Source organism: Triplophysa rosa, linkage group LG4 (assembly GCF_024868665.1).
Source record: "Triplophysa rosa linkage group LG4, Trosa_1v2, whole genome shotgun sequence".
Lineage (NCBI taxonomy): Eukaryota > Metazoa > Chordata > Actinopteri > Cypriniformes > Nemacheilidae > Triplophysa > Triplophysa rosa.
Window position 1 is genome coordinate 29,821,218 of NC_079893.1, and position 15,669 is coordinate 29,836,886.

The following is a 15,669-nucleotide window of genomic DNA, read 5'->3' on the forward strand; positions in this document are numbered from 1 at the left end:
AGAGAAAAGAGAGACATCTCAGCAGTCCATCACAGCTGCTGACTCATTCAAAACCATTCTTCACTTTTATAACGTCTGCTCCAAAACCACATCAAACACACACACAAGAAACTCAAGTGGGAGTTATGAAACTTTTATCTCAGTTTAGTAAGAAATAAAAGTACACGTGTGACTATTTTCTGGGAGTGTAGCATGCATTTGTAGTAGAGGACTTGGGTAACTTCTATGTATACTACACACTTGAGTGATTAATATACACGATTTTATTCATCCAGACGATCAGAGAGAGGTTTGCATGATCAATTTATGATTATTATAATTTTGACATTTTCACTTTTGTCCCCCTCATCCTCAATCCATCCACCCCCATCTTTATCTCTCCAGTCCCTAAACAGCTGCCACACATGACTCCTCCCCTTGAACCCCAGGTCTTTGTTTGCCAGCAACCAAGAATAAAATAAAGGCAAGAAAACACAATACACGCACACGCTCATGTGCTGCCGCATTGTCCTTGACCCTGACCTCTGACCCCGGCAGGCCGTGCAGAAGACAGCTGTCTCTTTCTGCAGGAGTGTGTGCACATGTCCAATGCTCGCTTGCACCGTTCAGGCATGTCATTGTGCGTCTGCTTTCATTGTGCGACTTTTCACATTATACAATATCGCATACGCCTTTATACCCAATGGGATTACATTTCAGGACATATGTCTGTGAAGGATTTGGTACTGTGAAAGTTAATTCGCTCAGGGGTGATGTCCGTAAAATTACGGAGATCGTCCAGATGCGATTTCCTTTAACTTTGTCAGTATCAACTGCAAACAAACCATATTGTTTTTATAATAACTTCTTAAGAAGCTGATAAAAATATAAATACCCAATTAAATATTTGTCTCCAGCAAAATACAACACCATTAAGCAACACCGGCTTTTGGCTAACACTACAATCAAGCGGAAACAATGAGCCAAACCAAGATGCTGTTTATTTATTATGTCAAAATGTTGATAAATGAAACAAATAAAACGTGACTATGACAAAACTTTCCAGTTAAAACCATTTTTATTAAACATTTCCTTCATAGTTAAACATTGTGTGACATAAAAGAAAACAAAAACAGTACAAGAGAAAAACGCCATTTTCGCCTTGAAAACAGATAATTGCTTTTTTTAACATATTTAACTATTCTCCGTGATGTCACTTCCTGTTTTTCTGTCATTTGTCACTCAATGAAATCAGCGTGTGAGTGATTACGTTTATATAGATACATTTATACATTAATCTGATATAGTTCCTTCCAGCAATGCTGTTACAGTGACACTGTTGTGCTGTTGGTAAACAAATGTTGACAGATTTACTATCCAATATACAGGATATATATTACACTGCTTGCACAAAAGCTAGATTTTGACTTTTGAATTACTTTAAATGGGCAGCTGGTGTGTCAAATCCAAGTTTTTTTCATTATTATTACACAAAAATCAATGAGCCCGCAAATAATGCTGTTAGAATCACACTAGTGTGAAACCACAAATTAGATCGATGCATTTTACTGACTAGTGAAGTGTTGTAGTCATGTTCAGAGGACCAATATCTTGAAATGCAAAAAATAAAAATAATATACAAATGATAAAAAAAAATGCCCAGACAGGCAAACGATCCACCAAACTCTAAGTGAAGGCAGTAGCTGAGGAAGAGGTCACCGTAGCAACCACAATGGGATCCATAGTAACGGAACCCAAAATTCAGATGTCAATGACATCACAGTCCAGTCCTTGGTTAGTAATTCCAGCGAGGATGGTCAAAGCCAAATCTAGCATGGTCTTCTAAAAATGTTGAAAATAGAACGTCGTCCGAAGTGCTGCTGGAAATTTGTCTAAATGGACCTAAAGAAGAGACTGAGGTTGTCACGAAATTTAGTATTAAACCGTTGGGAACGTGTTTGTTTGTCTGGCCATGCAGCTATTCGCATGCATGATACAATATCAGGCAATGTTAAATTTGATCCTCTCATTATCATTCATGACTATTCTCAGTCCTTAATGCGCACACACACACTTTAAACACACGCACAATCTCTCTGCCTTCTCGTTCAGCTGTGACATTTGGTGGGTGATGTTACGGTCATCTTGATGCTGTTATTGGTAGGTTGGTTTTCTTGTTTAAGTAATCGGAGCCTCAACAGCACCCTCCAGAGGATGTTTTCACTGGTGTGCTCTGAATCTTGACGTTGGATTTCTCGGTTCCTCCTGCCGTGGCACCTGGTCCCATCCTCTTCTTGATCTCGGCAGCCATGGTCATGAAGGCCTGTTCCACGTTTGTGGAGCTCTTTGCACTCGTCTCGAGGAACGGGATGGCCAGAGAGTCTGCAAACTCCTGAGAGACAAAAACCAACAATCAATCTTAAAGGGCAGTTGGCAGTACGACAGAAACTTAATATATCCCAATATAGTTATTATGGCAAAATGTAATTAAAACAAGTTTGTATAAAAATAACAATTTAAGATCATAATTGAATCTATTCATACTTATTTCTTACTTCATGGACACAATTAGGGGCTGATATATTAGTGCCAAATTGAATTTTTTCATATAATCTTCCTTGTTTAAATCGACGACTCATTAAATTTTCCATTTCATTCTATTCAAGGTTCGTACACATTTTACAAAGTCAAATTCCAGCACTTTTCAAGTACTTTCAATGTGTGTTTTCTTGCTTTTCCAGTATACACACTTATAAGTGATAATATTGTGCTTAAGATCCAAAAACAGCCTTTTAATGTATGAATCTTGGACAATGGATGCGCAAGGGGTGCGTTTATAGCGTGTTTGTACGAGTTTTCATCCTTTTACAGATGCGCGACCAATTATAGCGGTCACAAATAACAGATATACGAGTTATTACATCGTTTTTTGATGATGTTGAATGTGTAAAATGTTGACCTGTTGAGACTATACAACGGTAATCAAGTAGGCTATTTCAGGAGCAGAATGTTTATATAAAGAATACGGAATGCATTTGCCTCACAGAAAGTTTTAAAATATTTTGAAGCATACTTAAATGCAAGTTAAATCAATAATAATAATAATCGCAATTACAATATCATGGGGAATAACATAAACAATAATGATTGCCATAATCGTGCAGCCGTACCATAAGGTATATTAATATTGCAATAAAACGTGTTCGTTTATGATAAGAAAGCAAACAATGAAAGGGAATGTAGGGGATTTACAGTAAAAGACCCGTAGACCAGTTAAGATGAAAGCAGATTCAGAGTCAGGAATGTAATTAATATAATTAAATTTAGTGAAGAAAAATAGTTTGTAGTTTTGCCAGCAGAAGTCAGCTTCAGCACTCTCCAGGAGTTCCACAGGCCGACCTGCCTTACATCCCAAATGCAGTAGTATTTAAGCTAACAGAGCCAACTAACTACGTCATTACTTGGGTAAATCAAGCTCACGTGATTGGTTATCAATAGATAAACAAGAACACAAAGCTCTCAAACACTTCTGGAGTCATGAGACAGGACATATAGTCCTATAGATTATCAAAGATGACTGGCATGTAATTAAAACATGACGTTACGTCTGTCTCATGAGTTCCCACTCTTTTTCACTTTCCTAAAACAAATCAATCACACATACTTAAACTTCTCAAGGGTAGAGTGTGTGTTAACAGAAGATGTTTTTCGTAGATGATGATAAGAATTCCTTTTTCACAGTAACACTGACCTAGCAGGAAGAGAGAGCCTAAGTATTCATTAGAGACTTAAACCATGAATTATTCTCTAATTTCTGTATCAGAAAAGGTATCGTGCTTTAATCATCAATCTAAAATAAGATAATGCTGAATAATAATTGATTAATATATGTCAAAACCACATAAAAGTATTTTTATGTGGAACGACGGTGTGTGTCTTCCCCGTGTTAAAAATTGATGAGACAGATTACCAGTCCTACTACTAGGTCCAAAACGTCACAGCAAAATCTATAGAGTTGACATGTTTGCATGCCATCACCCTGCCTCATTCATACACATGAACAAATCCTCATGACAACACAGCGCTGTATTTTGCGTTCTAAAAGTGTGGGACATCTTGCGCACCTTTGCTGTTGTGTAATCCACAACTTTTTTCGTGGTCAGATCGCATTTGTTTCCCACCAGGAGCTTGTTGACGTTTTCACTAGCGTAGCGATCGATCTCCTGAAGCCACTGTTTGACGTTATTAAAGGACTCCTGCAAACGAAACACATCCAGAAGAAAGCATACACTAAAGCAAAACAAACAATAGTGCTTTCCATACAAACAAAACAGCACCCGACTCTTCACACAACGAGCTGTGCGCGTTGGTGTTGCTATGACAATGGAATGTTTGGTCACCTGATCCGTCACATCGTACACAACGATGATCCCGTGGGCTCCCCGGTAGTAGCTGGACGTGATGGTGCGAAATCGCTCCTGGCCGGCCGTGTCCCACTGACGATAAAAATAAACACATCAACATTCACACAACATACATTTAGCGCTAATTTATAACAACAAGAATAGAAACACAACACAAGCCCACGGACACGAATGTTTGGTCAACGTTTTTTTTTACGTTATCGTGACGGTAAGACACCTCGAGTGAGGGGATTTTTAAGGTGGACAGTTGTGGAAAATCTGCTTAACTTGCTACTAAGTGGCAAAAAAGTTACTGACACGTAACTCAGCAGTTTCTTATGACAGAAACCGACCTGAAAAACACATTATGAATTGATATCTCAAGCATCAGTACTTACGATCTGTAGTTTGATGGTCTTTCCATCCAGTTCTATCGTCCTGATTTTGAAGTCCACTCCGATTGTGCTGATGTAGCTCTCTGTATATGTGTCGTCCTGAGGAAGCAGGCACACCCATCCACACAATAACAGATAAGACATTCAGTAATCACTATCGCTTTCGTGTATAATTCAGAGTATGGCATTAAGCACCACCCAAAAGAACCTTGAAAATAATGCATGTTTTCTAGTAAGCTTTTAACAAACAAATTAAACACCTCCCCTTGGCTTTAACATCAACTTTCTAAACCGCCCGATCACGGCACACCTGTGCAATCCCAGCCTTTATCTGTCCAGACATGTGTGTGCGAGCGGTTTCTTAAAGGTAGGCTAATAACTTACAGCAAATCGCAGCAGAAGGCAAGACTTCCCAACGCCAGAGTCTCCGATCAGCAGAAGTTTAAACAGGTAGTCACTGCAAGAAAACAGCTGTCAGCGCTTAATAAAACATTTATAGCATGTGTCCCGATCTGTATGTCTTATTACACAACACGTGCACATATCACAATAACAGGGACAAGCAAATGAAGGGCGTGACAGGACGTCACATGACCCCATGTCAGGGTTATTATAGGTTAACCGAAACTATTAAACCATTTCTGTTCATTGAAATCAAATACAGTATAGACCTAAACATATTTGATTCAACTTAAGTAGGATAAATAAAAGAGATACTAAAATAGAAACAAATAAAACCTACATACCTAATAAAAGAAAAGAAATGCAGATAAAATAGCTAAAAATGATAAACGATTAACACAAAAATATATATTTTTTTGTTTTACAACTATTAGTAAAAAAATAATCATGAGAATAAAGATCTATTCTACGCCCCACATGTCTCAACCCATATCGAATGATCTATTATGAATCACACATTGCACTAAATGCCTGTTATTCACAAATGTGATTCTCATCCATTGCTCCGGAAACGCCTGTATTATTTTTTTAAATAATTGGGTGGAAGTGTGCCAAGTATTATGAAAATTATATTAAAATATCACCCTGTATTGTTTTTTGACATATAAGATTCACTCATTGTATTGTTATTTATATTGTACATGAATGGCACTGAAAAAACACGTCTTTACATTTCCCAACAGCTCGTCACAACGGAAGACATGAAATGAACACGAAATGAACTCCACGACTATTCAATTAATATTTCATGCGTTTCATTAAAGTTATGAGATTTTCTCTGCGATTTAGAGTTCATAAAATCATTACATCCGTTTAATTCTTAACTCAACGACGTGGCACTTTTGTGTGTCAGAGAGAGCTAGAGCTCGAAAGAAACCGCATGACATTTAAATGACATTAATATTACTGCAAATGACACATATGTATCACAAAAGTAATGCATATAGGCCTATAAAATATATCATTTATACCAAATGTAAAGGGTTGTCGGTCGTGTGATCTCTTAATACAACTGTGTTTTATAATAACAACGCTCTCTGATAGCACAGACGTCAAATTTATATTTATTAATAGTAAAAAGATCTTTGTTAATAATGTTATAGCACAGCACGTGATGTGTTTGATGTGTCATCAGCGATTTTCTTCACGCGAACTTACTATTCAGGATTCATGACGGCCAGCACACCAAATCCCCCGGTTTATGAGATCTTTCTGTGGTTTTCTTCTCCGCAATAAACGCGATTCTGGTTCGAGACTTGTTCGCGGTAGATATACGTTGTTTTTCGGTAATAAAAGCGGTTCGACAGAGAGAAACGAACGGAACCGCGATCCAAAACAGCTCAAAAATGGCTACTCGAGAGTGAAGTGTGAATAACAAGAGACGATGAAGAATAGCTTTCACCCCACCACACGCCACAATAAAAGTCCTCATAGATTGTAGACTGCATTGTCGTTTTAATAATTCATCAAATTCATATTTTTAAATCGTATTGTTAGGGGTGAATTACGTGTGATTTTTTACAAATATATATAAGTCATATAGAGCGTATGTGGATGAACTTATTTGACGGCGTTCCTCAATGTGGAGACTTTTGTTCTGCCACAAATGGAAACGTTCATTTAAACGGTTTGTTTTCGATGCCGATCTTCGTGTTCAGTTTAATTGGCATTTCAAAATGCATCCGTTTCTTTTCACATTTATTTTTTAAACCTTAAATCACACTTAAACTAAACAGTAGTAGCCCATCAACATGAGGATTTTTTTTTCAGAACAAAACGTACGAACATGAAGCTCCGCCCGACATCCTGTCTCACCTTTACACTTTGCTCACTAGAGGGCGCAAGAATACAAAACACATCACCGCGCGTCCTGAAAGAGTCTCATGATTTGGCATAACTCGTTGGTGACTGCCACAGTGCACAAACAATCTCATATTTCTCAGGTCTCTATCTCACTCACCCATCTCTTCTTACGATTTCACCAAATTTAAGTCTTTTCCAAACAATCTTATGAGGGTTTCTACAGTTCAAAGCTTATGCCTACAGATATATATCTTTATGAATTATTTATATCTTATTTTGATAAGGGTTGGGCTAGTTCAGCAGTGGAAGCTGATCTTGACCTGTCTTTGAACCAGTCTGAACGGAGGGCTCTTCCCTGATCCAAACACACACAAAAGCAGCCCTACCGATACTATTAATACCCGTCCGATGACTGGGGAAGGGGCGTGATAGGATAGTCTTGCCAAATGACAATAGAACGATGGGTCTTCATGCTTTTATGGTTTGAGGAGGCTACTGCTTTCCTGTGTTTGTTCAAGCACGTGTCGGTGAGCAAAAAATACCTAGATCCTATTGAAAGTCAATCCATTCACACCCACACCAGACTGATGAGAGATCAGAGGACGTAGCATAATAAACAATTAACTGTTGAAATATTGGATACCAAACATTAGGGTACAAACTAAAGGATGAGAATCAAAACAGAATTATATGACCTTAAAATAACACCAAGTTTATTCTTTACTTCAATACTTTGTGCAAATGTTTCGTACAAAGACTCTCACTGTTCGGAGCTTGTGGAATAATTCAGAGATGCAATCAGAGCATCAGCTCCCAGACCGGTCCACTTTCACTACCGATGTGTGTGTGTGTGTGTTTACTGCTGAGGAACACTAAGGGGCGAGGTTAACAATTCAGGCCTGGGGAGGAATAGTGTGATTGACAGGTGAGAGGTGGTGATGTCACAGAGAAGCTGTATAAAAGGTAATGTGTTGATGCAGTGATGGCATGAGGTTATTTGGAGACCTTTACAAACCCAAAAACACAAGACTCTTCAGAGGAGACGCTGATATCGGTAAGCAGCTTGGCTGAGCTTTCAAATACTTTATACGTTAAGATGTGAATTACTGCCGGTTATTTTTACAGCAAAACGGTATTTTAATATTTTCAAATGTTTTCAAGCAACAAATCGGGTATTATTTTAACAAAATAAATGAGAATAGCGTTAATTATATTTTGAGGCAGAATTTGACCAAAGAAAAACAAATGTAAAAACTAAAGTTTAACTCAAAAGGAAAATAAATGTAAAAAGGATGATGAGATATTAAAGCTTATAAATACAACTTCGATTTTTAAAGTCACTTTTTGATCCGTTTAATAGGAATATAAATATAGATGATTTATTGTGCAATACACTGACAGCTGTAATAGTTTTGAGATTTATAATGTTCAGATGACATCCTCAAGGTCATTCAGTAGCTCCAGATCACTGGAGTCTGAAACCGGGGAAACATTAGGTCGTATCATGCAGAATGTTGGGTCACTGAATATCCTCTTTTTGGTTACTAACTAAAACAATATGTTGCGACCAGTTGCCCACGAACGTCCTTGCCTAATAACATCCGATAACTTTTCTGTCACATACACATAAGGACATCTCTGATCTTGCGTTTAGACAATGGCTGACTTTGACCTGGTTCTGAAATGCTGGGGCGCAATGGAGGCCGACTACACAGCCCATGGAGGAGAAGTTCTGACCCGGTTAGTATGGGACCAAACAGACAGAACACGTGATGTTTATCTGGCTTGATTGATGTCCTCTCTCCATGTTTCAATCTCCAGGCTGTTTCAGGAGCACCCGGAGACTCTGAAGCTATTCCCGAAGTTTGTTGGCATCGCTCAGGGCGACTTGGCGGGAAACGCGGCCGTGGCGGCCCATGGTGCGACCGTGTTGAAGAAACTGGGCGATCTGCTGAAGGCCAAAGGGGATCACGCTGGCATCCTCAAACCGCTGGCCAACACCCACGCCAACAACCATAAGATACCCCTCAACAACTTCAAGGTAACCTGACTTTCACTGACATTTTGCTCTTTGTATCTAGTATGTTGCCTTGCTGACTTTATAGGCTGTATATGAAGGCAGCATTCAGACTTGTTTAACCCATAATAAGATTTTAGGAGTCTGCATAATTCTGTATTGTGCTGCATTATTATAGTTACATCTCCTTTGTATTGGAATGTAAAAACTGCCATTCAACTCAACTCAAATTAAATTGTAAATGATTATTTTTAAACCCAAAATGATAAACATTTGATATATCAAGATAAAAAAGTGTCGAAAAGTGATTTCTCATGGCTCGCTTGTCTCTTCCAGCTGATCACTGAAATCATAGTTCAGTTGATGGCCGAGCGAGCGGGGCTGGACGGGGCTGGTCAGGCTGCTCTGAGGAGAGTGTTCGATGTCGTCATCGGTGACATCGACGGATACTATAAAGAAATCGGATATGCTGGTTAAATGAGACCAAAATTCTGAAAATCGCAAACTCAGTAGGGCGTAGTATGCACGAAAATGGGCAGTTTTGTTAGCAAAAGAGCTTGTCATGTTACTGCTATCACAATAGATGTTACTGGGCTTAACAAAGCAAGCTAACAACAATTGCCTTAAATGCATTGTTCACGCTGAAAAATCTAAAACAAAAATATGGCTGTTCCTGTTTGATTTGAATGGTTTTGGTTTTGATCGAGTAGGGAACGTCACATGATCTTGATGATGTCGGCGACTGTGTCTTTAAGGTGTGTTAGGGTCTCAGGAGGAGCGGCACGCTACACCTAATATACATCTTCAGACTAAACTTGTTCATTTGTTTCAATTGAAGTATCACTGTGATTGAAAAGTGACTACATTAAAAGGAAAATGTTCGAATCAAAGGATGTTTCTCTTGTTTTGACAGGCCATATCTCTGTCTGCGCTCTGCATATGCTTAATTTTGTTCACAATTATTAGCATGCGTCATAAATCAGTATGTTTTGTAAATCAACACTTATCAATAAACATAGCAGTTTCCTGCTGGAAATAAAAACTTGAATTGCGGTTCTTATTTGTCATTCACCTCAAGGACTCATTTTGTCATTCATTAATCCATAATAGCTGCTCAGCCTTCTAAATGTTTCCTAGACGCACAAACACAGGACAACAAATGGAGCAGTGCAGTGAATGATAAAATATGATTACTTACAGCACAATTATAAACTATTATGAGCAAAATATTATCTCACTTAGCAACACCACAATACCTTTCAAGACGTTTGTCTGACTGTGTGTTAGTTTAGTAGGTGTTTTATGGTAATCTAGTTTTTGATCATGTGGTTCGTAAAGTTGCTTGGCTTGTCTGGAATGAGCCCCTAAACTGTGTTGTGGATGCTTGTTAAATCCCAACACTTTCCTTTTTCGTCATGCTAGTCTTGCTGATAAGTCTTTATCCTCAGGAAACTGAACTTTGACATTATTAGCGGAGCTAATCTGCGGCCGTGCACATACTCACAGAGTCACTCGCCGTTTTCCACAGCCACCAAATCTCATTCCAAGGGTCTTATCATAGGTTTGTGGACGTGACGAAAAGCCACAGAAGTGGCCAAATTAAATGACCGCACGTATGCAGAACTCTGTTTACCGAGCAGAGATTAACGTTTGCTTTAATCACATAATCAAGCTTTAGTTTATAATAGTATGACTGGTGTGTAATGAGCACTTTTCCCCATGGGTTTGTTTCATCAAATCAGACGTGACAACAGTCACTGTTCTCACTCTCTCTTTTTACTTTCCCTCTCGTCTCTTTAGTCACTTTCTGTCCGACACGTAACCAAGGTCAAAGCCAAGTGAGACCTGACCTCACTTCCCAGATCTGCAACCTCTCTTTTTAGATTTTACACACGCACATCGCACACGGGTCTGACATGTGTGCAGCTGTCAGACCCGAAGCATCCTGCACGCAAGTATGTGATCATAGATGCTTTTATTGATGTAGAGCCAGTGTTAAATTGTATGAGTCCCTGGGCCAAAAGGGTGGGGTATACCACAGAGAACCTTAGTGGGCCCGCGTGATATTCTCAAAGTTATCAGATACTTTTACTGTATTTCATAAATTGTCTCGTTTGTGTTTGTTTTGTATCCCCCCGAGCATTTTAAAGTAAAATATCTGCGACAAAGTTAATACTTAAATACCAAATATCCTCCTGAGCTGTGAATGAGCAACGTCTGAGTAAGTCTAGAGTCGCCTGTGCTTTGCCGCGTCTCTCCCCCACAATAAGACCATTGTTCTCCAGGTCTGCTGAAGGAGAGCATCTGGTTTCTGAGGTCTTTTTAACCATCTCCTGAGTAAATGTGTGTGTATGTGTGTAATTTCCAGGGAAGTTCAGTGTCATCCTGTAGTATCTGCTTTGAAAGGCAGGAAAACTGAGATATCTTGAAATCTCTGGAGACTCTCTGTACCACAGGCATGCAAAGGTCCCAAAATGAAGCGTCCGCATGAACTTTAGTGGCCAAAAGTGATGTCCATCTGATGTCTTTGCTCTTAATTCAAGTACATTTTTAGCGTTGTATTAACCATGTTATCCGTATTGCTGGGAGTGTAAGCTGAAGCTTGGCATTGAGAAGATTTTAAGGAGGATTGGCTGAGCGATAATAACCAACACAACAAACCCAAGTCTGATCACTTCTAAAAGTAATATCACAGCTCTCCTGAACAAGCTGTATTATTATTTGAAGCATAGCACAAATTGCCCATGACGAAGAAACTTTAACCTACCTGGGCCTATAAAGGCAGGACTATAAAGAGAAAGTGGTACGTGCCGTGAGGAACGCATCCCCTTTCGTCCTGGTCTGCCCGTCACTCAGCATGTGAACACGTACACACACATCGTCTGCATTATTCAGTAACAGAATGTCGAGTGTGACCGTTGCGGAACAGAAGCAGGTCTCTAGAGATATGGTCGCACTGTAGATGTGTTTGTAAGGACTTTAATGAGAGGCAGTTTTGAACAACACCCAAAAGTCTTTAAAGGGATAGTTCACCCAAGAATAAAAACTCTGTCATCATTTATTCACCCTTATGGGGTTCGAAACCTGTATATGACTCCTACTTTAGTGGAACACAAAAAGAAGATATTTTGAGAAATGTCTCGGTGGTGAAGTCAATGTTCTTTAGTTACTAACATTCTTCAAAATATCTTCTTTTGTGCAGAAGAAAGAAAAGTCACAGGCTTGACATGAAGGTGAGTAAATGATTTAAGAAATTTCATTTTGGGGTGAACTCTCCATTTAACAAAGAATTGCTTTCCTAGAAGCAATCAAACTGACCACTAAGCTTAAAACACAACACAAATACAAAAGTAACTTTGGTTAAAACAATATTTTACTGAAAGTCAACTTTCTCAAAACTAGTTTGGATTGAAAAATCTTTTAAAGAAACCTAAAAATGACACCAGTTACTGTTTACTGGTGTTTCGTGTGTGACTTTCTGTAACTAAACACACATGAGTTCCAAATGCATAAAATAAATTATTAACTTCATATGACTCATGAACTACATTGATTCATATTTATTCAAACTTTGAAAATCAGATACGACAACTGGAAATCTCTTCATATAAAAACGGGTTTGTCTTAATCGCATGTATGGCTTTAAAAGATTTAAAATGCCAAAGAAAACAGAATGATGGTGAGAAAGACATTTTTATTTATTTTGACGACGTTTGTTTAAATGTGGAAGTGTTAGCTGTGCTTCATGTCTCGTGGGGTAAGAGGATATCTGGGGTTTGACCTTGTGCGTGAAGTGGTCAGTGAGGAGATTGTCAAACGGGGTCAGTCACGAGCAAGAGGACGGAAAGCTTGAGAGGAAGACTGTAGTAGCACAGGTAGAACATCAGCAGACCTTTTTGTCATTTCGCCGCAAAGAACGGCCATTATTGAAGACTCAAGTTACAGATAGGATTGGTTTGCAACAGGTGAAGTTGTCATGGAAACGCGGGAGGAAAGGAGCTAGTGGGTGTAAACGAGGACGGGGTTACTGCAGTGCACCCCATTACAGCACACGGTGATGAGAAGTTAACAATGAACTTCTCACATAATCTAAGACTCATGATAGCCCTCAAACCTTCTGAAGGAAAGTCTTGCTCGCCTGTGTAAGAGTTACTACAATGCTAAGATGTTGCGAGCGGTTACTTAGGGGGCCAGTCTTTCTAGAGATCCGTCTGACCTCTCCTTCAATCCAAGCTCATGTGATTTTACCCATACGTAAATCAGATAATATAGCAAAGTAACATTGCACAAACCGTAAGCACATTATATGGCACAGGATGTACCAGTCACGTATACTTTGGGTTTGCACATAATGTCAAATCACTGATATTATGTGCCACAATAAGAATGACGTAATTAAAAAAGGCACACGCCAACAAAGAAACAACATTAATGGTACATACTTTGCAGGCTAGATGCAATACCAAGATATTTTGTCAACCCACTCAACCTATAAATTAAACCAAAACTCAAAGAAAAATAAAGTGTTATCTATAGGACACAAGCATAAAGTTGATTTGGCTGAAAAACTATCATTTTAATTACAAAACTGCTTTTAAAAATGTAACAAGGATGTTACAGGCAATGCATTCGTTTCCCAACAGCGCCCCCTGGAGGTCTCCGTAAAAGCAGGTTAACACACAGGAATCATAAGCTAAAATTCATGGACCATCATTTTAAAACACTCTCCATATCTGCAAACCCACCAGAATATCTGACATTTAAACTAGTGCATCAAGTAACAGCCATAACCAGAGTTTTTAAAACAAAACTAATTCATTCAGTGTTTCAGCTGAACTGGGATCAATCCTCTTCGAGGTCAGAGGTCGCAGAGCAGCGGGTCAGAGTGGAGAGATAGAGGGCAGTGGTCGGTATGGGAGACATCCCCGCAGACACCTTCAGAATGCTGAGAAGACGCGCGGCCGCTGCGTGTACGCCATCTGCTGTCTGTGTGTGTGTGTGTGTGTGCAGGAGAGAAAGACGGGTTACTTCCTGTATCGCACGTCTGGTCGTTCTGAAGTGTGCGTTTACAGTGATGTTTGTGTGCATTTACCCTGGGTTCAGCACAGATAACAGGACACTGGTGTGAAGCAGCCAGTTTTCTGACACTGGCCAGTCGGTCCCGAGTATAAGATCCACAGCGAGCTGAACACATACACAAAAGCAAAACATGAAATTGTGAATGTCATACCGTTTCTTGTGTATTTTCCGATGAAAATGTGCCGTATGTTGCTTTAGGGATATCAATTTAATGTGTACCCTATTTATGTAAAAACAAACACGACTCACCATCTGTTACCAGAAAACACACCTTGCCCAGGAAATAGTCGGAGTGGAGATGATTCAGAGAGCTCTCCACAGACTGAAGACTAAAGAGAGAATGAAATAAAATCACTCCACGTGTCCTGCGAAAGCATGATATGCAGCGTGTGTGGAAACTACAGATGTACCTGCGCTCTGACAGCAGATTCACTATAAACACGATTAAATCAATGCGTGGTCGAGACTCCTTGTTCTCAACGGGCAGAGGAAGTTTCCTGGCCAGCCGTCTGAAAGAAATCATAAACACATGCCTTAAATACAGCCATGATAACATATAGCCATATGTGTGTATTAAATATATGATTTGCCATATATAATCTTATAGACAGATAGACAAACAGAATAGACAGATAGACATAGACACATGCATGTAACACTCACACATTGACGTTGAACTCTTTCTCATAATGCACTATGACATCGGCCAGTTTGGACTGGAGCTGTTCTTCAATCTCAACCAGCTATTAACGTAAAAACATGATCTCATGTTATAACGTCACGATAAACACAACGTCACGTCATTAGACAACAACAACAACAACAACACTCACGAGAATGGTGGCGGTGTTCAGCTCAGGGACTTTACTGAATGGTGTCAAGAGCGCCATGCTGCTTCAATCTGAACGAACATTCATTTATTTTATCGTCCTTCTGTTTGATTTTTCTTATAAATTTATGAGTTCTTCTCCAGTCAGGCGCCGCTTCTTCCTCGCGCCTCTTTTCAAAGTTCACGCGTGACGTCACTTGCCCGCCACATCGACCGCTGAGCGCTCGAGCGACCTCATGCGGACGAACAGACACAAAGACCTTTTATTTTAAACTAGATAAATATAAGAAGTTAATTTACTTAATTCGGTATTAAAAAAAGTTAAAGTGTATTATTTAATATAAACTTTTATGTAAAAAGTTAATTTTTGGGGGGATTGTATTAATAGGGGCAGATGGTCTTAATTTATTGCATAGTCTGAATAAATCACTTGAACACAATAATAGGCAGTTATAAAAGTTTTGAATTCATAATTATACAGAATATATATATATATAAGTCACACCTGATGTATTTTGGAGATCCGGTGACATCACCATAATGAACTACAGTTGCGGATGTCATCACATCTGTCAGTCTTGTGCATCATTTTGCCTATGTTGCAAACCTAGTGTTGACATTTATATACAACTTGACACAAATCAAAATAACTTTAGAAAGAAATAAAGCTTGAAACACTTCACGTAAACAATCGAAGCAACA

General features: G+C 39.0%; 3 protein-coding genes across 3 annotated transcripts; 1 reads left to right on the forward strand and 2 right to left on the reverse strand.

The window, feature by feature from the left end:
* Nucleotides 1–1,038: 1,038 nt before the first annotated feature.
* rab1aa (RAB1A, member RAS oncogene family a) lies at nt 1,039–6,612 on the reverse strand. The gene is made up of 6 exons (XM_057332110.1): nt 6,398–6,612; nt 5,162–5,234; nt 4,781–4,876; nt 4,380–4,475; nt 4,104–4,235; nt 1,039–2,371 (listed from the first exon to the last, which is right to left on the reverse strand). The coding sequence occupies exons 1-6, from the start codon at nt 6,409–6,411 to the stop codon at nt 2,174–2,176; spliced, it is 609 nt and encodes a 202-aa protein (XP_057188093.1). The 5' UTR covers nt 6,412–6,612; the 3' UTR covers nt 1,039–2,173.
* A 1,374-nt stretch (nt 6,613–7,986) lies between these two features.
* On the forward strand, nt 7,987–10,107 carry mb (myoglobin). Its single transcript, XM_057332124.1, has 4 exons — nt 7,987–8,096; nt 8,697–8,782; nt 8,864–9,083; nt 9,396–10,107. Exons 2-4 carry the CDS (start codon nt 8,700–8,702, stop codon nt 9,534–9,536), a joined length of 444 nt encoding a protein of 147 aa, XP_057188107.1. The 5' UTR covers nt 7,987–8,096; nt 8,697–8,699; the 3' UTR covers nt 9,537–10,107.
* A 2,423-nt stretch (nt 10,108–12,530) lies between these two features.
* Nucleotides 12,531–15,548, reverse strand: pane1 (proliferation associated nuclear element). Its single transcript, XM_057332115.1, has 7 exons — nt 15,473–15,548; nt 14,972–15,200; nt 14,802–14,881; nt 14,549–14,647; nt 14,388–14,467; nt 14,152–14,243; nt 12,531–14,045 (listed from the first exon to the last, which is right to left on the reverse strand). Exons 2-7 carry the CDS (start codon nt 15,026–15,028, stop codon nt 13,902–13,904), a joined length of 552 nt encoding a protein of 183 aa, XP_057188098.1. The 5' UTR covers nt 15,029–15,200; nt 15,473–15,548; the 3' UTR covers nt 12,531–13,901.
* Between the last annotated feature and the right edge of the window lie 121 nt (nt 15,549–15,669).